The sequence below is a fragment of the Physeter macrocephalus genome, chromosome 14 (assembly GCF_002837175.3).
Source record: "Physeter macrocephalus isolate SW-GA chromosome 14, ASM283717v5, whole genome shotgun sequence".
Taxonomy (NCBI): Eukaryota; Metazoa; Chordata; class Mammalia; order Artiodactyla; family Physeteridae; genus Physeter; species Physeter macrocephalus.
In genome coordinates, this window is record NC_041227.1 from 14381429 (window position 1) to 14392029 (window position 10601).

The 10601-nt window shown below is 46.5% G+C and overlaps 1 protein-coding gene across 1 annotated transcript; it reads left to right on the plus strand.

Moving 5' to 3' along the window:
* Positions 1-3277: 3277 nt before the first annotated feature.
* LOC102992784 (serum basic protease inhibitor-like) lies at positions 3278-10218 on the plus strand. Its single transcript, XM_055090600.1, has 3 exons — positions 3278-3371; positions 9510-9722; positions 10184-10218. The coding sequence occupies exons 1-3, from the start codon at positions 3278-3280 to the stop codon at positions 10207-10209; spliced, it is 333 nt and encodes a 110-aa protein (XP_054946575.1). The 3' UTR covers positions 10210-10218.
* The last annotated feature ends 383 nt before the right edge of the window (positions 10219-10601 follow it).

Here is a 10601-nt window from a genome sequence, read left to right on the forward strand (position 1 = left end):
GATGCTGCCACGATGTTTGTGGGAAGGTGTCCTGCGTCACACCTGTCTTCTGAGGTTGCTGGGGGTGGGGGGAAGCACACTGATACCCAGATGTGATGACACCTGCAGGAGGTTGAAAAGGAGAACTTGGAGTTCTGCTGTTTATGTATCTGCCCATTGATTTACTTTCATCCGCTCAACGACTATTCACTGAGTCTCTATCGCTTGCCATGCACTGCTCTAGGTGTTAAGATGCTCTGTGAGTGAACAAATCAGACAAAAATTTCTCTCTAGGCGGTTTATGCACTACTGGACAATAAACAAAATAAATAGGCAAGTATATTCTGTGGATGTTAGAGGGAGATCAGGGTCCTGGAGAAAAAAGAAAACAGGAAGGGCATAAAGAGTACTAGGGTGGAGGAAGGGGGCAGGGAATGGTGTTGCAGTTTCTACCTGGGACCACGAGTGAGGGCACCTCCAAGAAGGCAGCTTATGAACAGAGAGTTGTGCAAATGCCAGAGGGAGACATGAGGCCATCAGGGGAGAATGTTACAGCCAGAGGGGGCAGCAGGTGCAAAGTGGGAGCATCTCTGGTAAGTTTCAGGAAAAGCCGGAAGGCTGGCTTTCTTTTCCTAGAATAATTGTGGACGTGTCCACTGAATTCTGCCATGGAGCGTTGCTATGAAATGGCCTAAATATTTTTCTCCCTTAGAGGTTACTTCTTTGTACCAGAATGCCTAAAACCTCTTTGCTTATCCTTGAGTTTCAGTAACTGAACAAGGATATTTTGGTATCACTCTGCATCATTTTTTCTTTTTTTTACCGGAGCATGGAATATTTTTTCAATCTAGAGATTTTTTTAAGGAAGTTTTCTTGTATTACGTCTTGAAATAAATTTTCTGTTCCAGTTGCTGAGTTTTCTATTTGAGACATCAGTTATGTTAGATTATCTTCACTTGTCATCCAATAGTTGTTAAAAGCATGTCTACAGGAGAAATTTAATTTCCAGCTTTGCCTCTTGCTATCTGTGTGATCTCAGACAAGTTATTTAACTTCTGTGGATATAGTTTCTATTTGGAGATAACAATGGAAACTACCTGTGTTTGGAATCCCCAAGACCACACTCAGGTTTAGTTCATAAAAAGACTCACAGGACACTAAGGTGTAATACTTAGGTTTACAGGAAATTGATACAGAGTCAAATCAACAAAGGGGAAAAATGCACGGGGTGAAGCTGGAAGAACACAGGCACAAGCTTCCAAATGTCTCCTCCCTGTCCAGTCACAAAGAATCTGCTTGCTTCCCTCAGCCCAATGCGTCCGAGCAGTTGCCAACCAGGGAAGCTCGCTCCTGCCTGGGAGTCAGGTTTTTACTGTGGTCAGTCACATGGGTGTATACTGCCTGCACGGCTGACCTCAGTTAGGGAAGCCCCAGACCCCAGAGGGAAAGCAGGCATTTCCCTTGTTTAAAACGATTAAAGAAGACAATTTAGGTGATCCTGACTTTATTTCACACTTCATGAAGTGGGAAGTCTCCATCCCCAAGGGTCCAGAGAACTGCAGAGCATTTACAAGGACCCAGAGTTAGGTTTTGGTTTGCTGACATGGCACCCCAGGCCGGAGTGGCTCATCTTGAATCTAGATATTTATTTCAACACAGGCCTGAGGTCAGATCCAGACATTCCTACTGGGAGTTGGGTGTCATATTGATGATCATAAGAGGAACCCTGAATCTTTGAGTATTTACCACCCAGGGGCACAGAGCTGAGCATTCTCTATTCATTGGTCTCAAATGTGTTCACAGCATCCCAAAGAAATGGAGTTGATTTTATAAACATTTTACAGATGAGGGCACCAAGGCCCAGGAACACTAAGTAATTTGCCAAATCCAGGTCCTCCTACTGTTGTTGGGGAGGAAACCTTCCCTTGCTTCCCTTCCAGATCCCTTGGCTTGTTTGGTAAGACAAACTAGACATAAGACAGATGAACAGGAGAAAAACAAATTTCATACGTACAGCATCCCCAAAGACCTGGGACCCAAAGATGGTCAGGCAATTGAGGCTTATATGCCATCCTGAGTGAAGGAGAAGGAAGTGAGGATTGGGGCTCCAAGGGGAGGAAGATAAATTCCAGGAAGATGAGAAAAGCAGATATCTGATTAACAAATGTTTGCCATGCTGGGCAGGTAGATAAGTGTTACTGATACTAAGAGTTATCTGGGATTAGCTCTCTTCCTGATACAGGCCCTCTATCTAAATCCTTTAGGCAGTTAAGGGAAGAGTAATCGTCTCTTCCTGAGTCTTTGGGGCCTTGAATGTCTTCAGCTCAAAATAACCAACACACCATGTGGTATATTTTGAGGGGGAGCGCGTAATCCGTTCCCCCTAATGGTGAAACATGCAGTTACAATGCCATTGGGTCTGACATCCCAGGTAAGTTTTTCTCCAGCATAAGATAGGAATCGAGGTTTTCCTCTCCTGAGGGTGTTTGCCACTGTTTGAGGGTCCTGGCAATTCACTCACATCCAGATCCGAGGGTCTCGGTAGTAACTGGGCGGGAGCAGCATGGTCGTTCTGAGCCTACAAACTTGTGCACACAGCGTGGTGTGGTGCCAGCACGTGGAAATCTAATCTATCACGTCATCTTCAGGGGATGGGGAGAGACTCGTGTTTGTCTTTACAAAAGAAGTCCAGTGACTTTTACTTCTCATAGGCTACCAGTGTGTGATCATTCCAAAGAATTAAGGTAAAGGCAAAGAATTAGGAAGAGGCGCAGGTTAGTGGGAGAGAATGTGGGAGGCTTTCTGAGATTCAGCTCTTCCTGATCTTGGCTCGTCTGCTCTACTTCCCAAGGTGCGTGGGAAAGGCAGCTTTTCTCTGTGCCCTCTACCCTTCTCCTCCACCCCGGTGAGTCTCCTCCAGGCTTGCTATCAAATTGTGGTCCTGTGGACCATTTTATAGGAGGGGAAACTGGGACTGGGGCCATACCTGTAACGGTGAGCCTGCTAGGAATGCAGCTTCTCGGGCGTCACCCAGACCTGGGGGATCAGAATGTGTATTTACTTCCACGGACCCACAGGCAGAGTCAAGTCTGAGAAGCGCTGTTACTGGGCATTTGGCCCCAGCGTGCAGAAGCAGGAAGCCTGGTTAGGTGGGGAGATTGCGCAATAAACAGGACGGACCCCAGCTCCTCCCCTTCCTCACTCCCCTCCTCATTGCCTGTCCCACCCCTCAGCTGGGATATGAAAAGCGCTGCCAGCCCCCAGCTTTCCTCAGAAGCCCTCCTGCAAGGCCACGAACATGAGCCGGCTCTGCCTCTCCATCGCCCTACTCGTCCTCCTGGGCACCCTGGTGGCCTGCACCCCGGGGGGTAAACACAAGAGCCATGCCAGAGGTAAGTCCTGGCTCACCTCTCCTCTGCCAGCTGGGGGGATGAGGGGAGTCCATGGACGGGGCTGGGGAGCGGGGGTGGGGTGGGTACCGACAGCCCTCTCTGGATTTCTCCTGGGAAGCTGGGCAGCTTAAAATCCAGGGACATTTCATGACTCTAAAAAAGAAATCATTACGCTTTCAGCTTTAAAACAAATTATCCTGCCTAACGCTACAAGACCGGGGACCCCATCTCTGAAACTCTCTATTCCTGGTCTCTGCTGTGTCCCTGAACCTCACTGTAGTGTAATAAAAAGGTCAATATTTGATCTTTCTCCCGGTTCCAAGCCCAGGCCTCCTGAAACCCTTGGAATTTACTGTCTTTTGTATGGTAATGAAAGTGACCTCACATAGCTTCAGGATGGGGCTGGACTCCAGAAAATCCCATTTGGTGATTAGAGAGTTAGAACCCTCCGTCCTCAGCAGCTCTGGGGAAAGGGGAGGGTACTGAGGGAGAGTTCGGCCACCAGTGGCCAATGATTCAATCAAATTGCTTACCTATTGAAACCTCAATAAAAATACCCCTAAACTTTGGGAATCGGAGAGCTTCCAGGGTGGTGAACGTTCGAGGTGATGTGAGGGGAGACTGTCCTGAGAGGGCATGGAGGCTCTGCACCCCTCAACCCCCCTTCGCCTTATGTATCTCCTCCATTCAACTGTCCCTGAGTTTTACCCTTTCTATCAATAACCCAGAACTGTCAGTAAAGGACTTTCCTGAGTTCTGTAAGTTGTTCTAGTACATTACTGAAAGTTGAAAGTGGGCTCCCAGAGCCCCCAGATTTATAGCCAGTTGGTCAGAAGTATGTGTGACCCAGGGGCATGTAGCTGTCATTTGAAGTGGTGGCTATCTGATGGCATTGACCTTTCAACCGCTGGGGTCGGCGTTAACTCCGCGGATTTAGTGTCTGAAGTGAGTTGACTTGGGGGCCGCCTAGTTGGCGTTGGAGAAGTGGTGGGTGTTGGTAGACACCACGTATTTGGTGTCAGGGAAGAAATCCAGACTCATACGTCCCTGGGCTTTGGTGGCTGGGAGGAGGCTCAGGTACAGGGGAGTAAAAGTGGGGGGCAGCGGTCCCAGAAATTCTTACCAGTTATCTATATTTTAAGAGTTCCCTGCAGATGTCAGGTGCTTCATCAGATGGGTTGTAACAGGATCATATACTGACCTGACCTTACTACTCACCTGCTCTGGGACCTGAGGTCAGTCACTTTTCTGCAGTTTCCCCACCTGTACAAGAGGTAACTACCAAACAAGTTCTTACAAGGGATGATCCATCATGAATATAGAGTTTTTTTCACATTTCATGCCCAATAATGTCCTTTTTCCACCAAGATGTCTTAGTCTGAAAAGGTTTGTCTACCTACCTCCTTCCTTCAAGAAAAAATATTTAGGGGTCAATAATGACACTATTTCTCCATTATTATTGCAAGAAATGCAACACTTCTGTGACTTTGCTCTTGGGGTCAAGGCTGTGCTTCTCCCAGGCTGTTAGAATATTAGTAAAAACTCAAGGCCCTTCCCCTTACCCGCATGTCTGACTATTATTTTATTATCCTCTCAGGATACAGAATATTAGAGCTAGATTCGTAATTATCCAGGCGTGTTGTTACTGAATGCACATTTGTGTGCCTGACACAGTGAGGCCAAACAAACCGAAACGTGTGAGTTTGAAGCAGAGAAAGGTTTATTGCAGGGCCATGCAAGGAGACTAGGCTGGCTCATGCCTTAAAAACCCCAAACTCCCCCGTGGTTTTCAGGGAGGGAGAAGTTTTTATAGGCAAAATTTGGGATGAAAGCTGCAGGGTGTGTGACTTTCTTCTGAATGGTTGGTGGTGAGGTAACAGGGCAGTGTTCCAGGAATCTTGTGCTCAGCCAGAAGTTACCATCCGCCACCTGGGTGGGGGACTTAGTTCCTGCAGAAGAACTCAAAGATATTGATAAGTATATTCCTTCTGGAGGAACCTGGACACTACTGTTTCTTGACTGCTTCTCCTTTGTTTCTGCATTCCCTCACATCCCTGAGTAGCAACTGTTTGAATCTGCCGTTTGGTATTCTGGAAGGTCTAGGAGGCTGAAGCCTTTTTCCTGCAAATAAGACATGGAGGTGGAGGGCAACACAGAAAGGATTTTGTGCCCAGAGCCCCACAGGGTCCTGCTCAGTTTCAGTGCCCCCTCATCAAATAGACATTTAACTAACAAGAATTTAATTATTTTCATTCTACTCAGTGTCTGTGCACTTGCCATGAGCATGAAATGGGAGATTCATTCATGTGACAAATATTTATCAAACCCCTACAAGCCCCTGTTCTTGGTATGGGGACGCAGCTGTGAATAAAACATAGCACAAGAACCAGTGCCTTCTAGAAGGAAGACAGACAATTGAGTAGGTGGAAATAGTATACCAGGTCATGGCAAGTGTCTTGAAGGTAGAGAGTGATGGGGATAGAGGAGGCTGTGCTCTTTCTGTAGAGGGTCGGTGAAACCCTCTGTGATAAGGAAGCTTTGAGCAGAGGCTGCAAAAAAACCTGCCTGGTGTGTTTGAGCCACAGTCAGGACCAGGGTGGCTGGACCTGATCGGGGGGAGGGGAGGGGAGTGGAAGGAGATGAGGCAGAGAGGCCCTGGGGGCAGGTCCTGACCAGCTTTGTAGGACTTTATAAGAATCAGAATTTGACTCTGAGAGAGATGGGGCGTCACTGAGGGACTGGTTATGTGACCGATGGGGTAGGACTCAAGTTATAGCAGAATCCCTGTGGTTGCAGTGTGGGAGTGGCCTTAAGGGGTCAAGGGCAGAGACAGGCCATGGGCAGGCTGGTGCAGGGGTCCAGGTGAGCCATGATGGAGTGTGTACCTATGTTGTTCCCTGGGTCCATCCCAGTTCTCTTGAATAACATGAATGAGTTGCTCTGTAGAGGATAATTCTGTTCCTTAATTGAACAATTAATTATCTTTCCTTTGCTGTTTCCTGATACATAAATGCAGTAGTGTGTGTTCACTATCTAAAACTTAGACAATAAAGAAAAACATAAAAAAGTAAATCACGATTTCCAAATCCTGCAACCCAAAGATTACGGATACATTCTTCTACTCTGAGGTCCTCATGTACAGGAGCTCATTGACTTGCTCATCCAGAGATGAGGAGGGAACAGTGCAGCCCCGTGTCCTCTGGAAGCACAGCCTTCCCTTTCCTCACCTCCTCAGCCTCCAGAGAGGATATGCCCCACCTCCGAGGCAGGGCTGGGACTAGGACGAGGTGAGAGGCACTCACCTCCAGCCCAGAATTTAAAGGGAGGCTAAAAAAACTTACAATGCAGATAAATCATAATTGATTGCAATAGTGTAAAAAAGCAAAAATTAATGCAAAAATCCACCGTGCACTCAATGCGAATGTTTTAAATAAAGACAGGCTGTGACCCTGCACTTGCCTGACCTGCCTGTTTGCTTCCCTCTAATCCTGGCCCTGCTTGGCTGAGACCAAGAGCTTTATATTGAGACCTGAATATGCCTCATTCCTGACTGCAAGTTCAAGTGAAACTATTATCTTCTATGAGATGTAATTTTCTGCTTCAGAGAGGAAATTCTTCTGTTAAATAGAGAACTGCCATTCCTTATGTTTAAGAAAGCAACTTTCTAATCGATGCCAAGGTTTTCTCATAAATGAGAGCTTTCCCTCTGCTCTCTGGACATTTATGTGATTAGCCTGTGTTTCACAGGATTTTCTTTTTGGTTAATTGAAGGGATCGAGAAGTCTATGGCTGAATAGACACATTGAATAATTCAGAGAATTTGAGTTCCTATCTTAAATATTCATCAAGATATTTTACATTTTGACAACTTATGTCTAAAATATATCATTATTTTTCCAATTTCTGACCAATACACATTTTAAAACATTACGTAGAATAAATGTGTTCCTGATATACTACAGTTCTAAAAGGAAGCCATTTACTTAATCTGAGGCTCCAGAAAAGAAGCATCATATGTCCCAATGTTGGAAAACCTGACGGTGTGGATGTCCAGGGTGGTCCCTCGGGACTTGTCTGCTGTGCATTGGTGTGGGTGGGTTGAAGGGCTTTAATGGGCAATTGTGTCCACGGGTGATTTTTAGCTTGGACACTGCCCTGGAACATTAAATTAAAATTGAATGAGTGCATCTAATAACTAATATTTATTGAGTATTGATCGGTTGCCAGCTACTTGACGGACATCATCTGTAATCCTCTCAACAAGTCCCTAAGGCTGGGATCCTTATGCTCATTTCTATGATTAGGATGCTGTGGCTCAGAGTGGTTACTTGTCTTCCCTAAGGTCACACAGCCAAAGAGTGGGTCCTCTAAGACCTTAAAGAATATAGTCCAGGGATTTGCACTAGATGTTCCTTGAGACTTGGGGGTACTGGGGTAGGAAGGGGTGAGAGAATGGCTGGGGGTAGGTAGTGAGAGGGCTGAGGATGGGGCTCCAACCCAACACCCAGGTTTCTTTTAATAAGCTTTCCTTTGAAAGAAGGGATCTGTTGCTAAAAAAGGGATTGACACTCATATCTTCACGGCAGGAGTTTTAAGCTTTACAAAACTAATCTGTCACTGGATGGAGTGCTTCTTTTACTCCACAATATGCTGCAACCATTTTCTGATGTCAATACATATTCTTCCACAATATAAATTTACTCATTATAAAAATTGTGGTGTATTTTATTTTAAATATTTCTTCTTTTGTAATTGCAAGAGGAATATATGCTCAAAGAACTTGAGAGCATATAAAGATGTGTAGGGAAAGTTTTAAGACTCCTCTTCTTGCTATGTGTTTGTTTTTCCAAACCACCAAGCAATTCTCGAATTCTCAGGGAACACTGACTGGCTTCCTACCATCATAACAGTCCTAAGGCTAGGAACCTGGAAATAGTGTCAGATTCCACAGGTTAAGGACTGTGTCCCACAGGTCTCCTTCCATCTTCAGATGCCAATTACAAGTCCAGCTTGTCACCCATGCTTCTGACCAACAACTACATATCAGAGGTTCCCACGACCGCCGTGGAGTTAAATTAATTTGCTAGAGCGACACAGACTCAGGGAAACGTTTTACTTACAAGATTAGCAGTTTATCATAAAAGGATTTAGCTCAGGACAACCGTATGGAAAGGCTGCATAAGGCAAGGTACGGGGAAAGGGCACGGAGCTTCCATGCTCTCTCTCATCAGTACACACTGCCCAAATCTGCTCCTGTTTGCCAACCAGGAAACTCTCCAAATTCAATGCTTTTGCGTTTCATGGGAGGCTTCATTACATAGTCATGATTGGTTAAATCATTAACCGTTGGTGACTGATAAACTTCCACCCACGCTCTTCTCCCTGGAGGTAGGCGCTTTGTGGTGTCGCAGGGAAAGTTCAACCATCTGACCAGGCGCTTGTTTCCCCTGGCAACCAGTCCCCATCCTTGGGTTACCTAGGGGCTTTCCAAAAGTCACCCTCTCCACATAACTGAAGACACCTTTATTGCTCTCCTCACTTAGGAAATTCCAAGTGTTTTAGAAGCTCTGTGCCAGGATGGAACAAAGACCAAATATATATTTCTTATTATAAATCACCATATCACACCCCTCAAAATTCTAGTATTCCCACCCCCATGAGATAGCCAAAGTGAATACACTGTATGTTTTTCCATGCCTTTCTCCATTACAGCATGATTCTTTCACACTTTTTTTAATAGTGGAAAATTTCAACCGTACTCAAAAGTGCAGAAGATTATATCATAAACCCTAGGTACACATTGTTCACTTTCAGCAATTATCAACATACGGAGAATATTGTTTATGTAGGTCCTTTTTGCCCCCAGAGTTTTTTAAAGCTAATCTAAGGCATCATGCCAGTCATTCCATAAATACTTCATGAAGGGTGTATGGTTTTTTACGTCATCACCATGTCATCCTCACACCTAACGACAGTAACAATAATGCCTCAGAATGCAGACCATTAAATGGAGGTTTCACATTTCAAGCTCTGCTAATGCCCCACCCCCGGCCCCATCATTCTCTTTCAAGACACTGGTGGTTTCAGTTGCGGACCCTGTAGACCGAGCTGTGATCACCATTCTCATAACTGACCCAGATCCCGCCCCAGTCCCTGCAGCCCTGCGCCCTGCCTTCTGCCTGGAGCCTCCCTACACGGGTCCCTGCAGGGCCTTGTTCATCAGATACTTCTACAACGCCAAGTCTGGGCTCTGCGAGACCTTTGCTTACGGCGGGTGCAGAAGGAAGCAGAACAACTTCCTGGATAAGGAGGACTGCATCAGCACCTGTGGTGGCCACAACGGGGCCCGGGGTAAGAAAGGGGGCAGGGCAGGATGGGAGGGGAAGGTCTGGGGAAAGAGGTGGAGCTCAGGGGGCCATACACCATTCACACCTGCACAGTGTCTTTTCCCCCTCACTGCTGCCCAAGAGAAGTGGCTGCAGTGTCCTGTGAAACCACAGACTGAGCACGATCTCCATGCACCAGCTTGGCAGAAGGTCACAACTGGAATCGCCCTCTAGATAATCTAAGCCACTCATCTCCTCTCCTTTTTCAGACGGGAACACTGAGGCAGCCACCCTGCACGGTGGGTCTGCAGTGCTCCTGAGTGCCACACCTAGGCTTGGCAAACTGGCTTTTTTCTCGTTGGTCATCCTGGTGTCAGGAGTACTGTGCTTGCTCATTTCCGCGATGGTCAAGTCTCTGTCAGGGTGTAGATTATCAAGGACAGGGGCTTCAGTGATGACAATCAACAAGTCCCTTTCTTCTTGCAGAGAGCCGGGCAGCTGGGCTCCCCTGAGATGGTGAAGTCCTAGGAGGCCCCACACAGGGCTGGGCTCTGGCTTCTGAAAGAGTTGAGCCTCTTCCTCTGCCTCCTTCTCAGACCTACCCTCCACAGCAGAACCCTGCCTCTTTCCTCACCTTCATGCCCCTCTCCACCATCACTGCACTCCTTGGAGGGGGGCAGCGATGGAAGTTCTGGCATCCAGTCCTGAGCGTCAGTGGTGGCAGAGGATTTTTCAAGAAAGAAACCCCTTTTCCCCACAGTGATGTTGAATATTTATCTGTCTGTGGCTTAAATCTTATATTTAATACATTCCTTTCCTAATTACACTAACTGGAGTGGATTCTGTGGTTTGCAGGTAAGAACCTTCACCACTAGGGTCCACGGAGATGCTGGTCCTTCTCAGT

What these genes read in the sequence shown, in the direction of transcription:
- LOC102992784 (XM_055090600.1), top strand. Translation starts at nt 3,278, where the DNA reads ATGAGCCGGCTCTGCCTCTCCATCGCCCTACTCGTCCTCCTGGGCACC. An exon ending in ACACAAGAGCCATGCCAGAG is followed by an intron (nt 3,372 to 9,509) that starts GTAAGTCCTGGC and finishes TAACTGACCCAG; the next exon opens with ATCCCGCCCCAGTCCCTGCA. An exon ending in TGGCCACAACGGGGCCCGGG is followed by an intron (nt 9,723 to 10,183) that starts GTAAGAAAGGGG and finishes TTCTTCTTGCAG; the next exon opens with AGAGCCGGGCAGCTGGGCTC.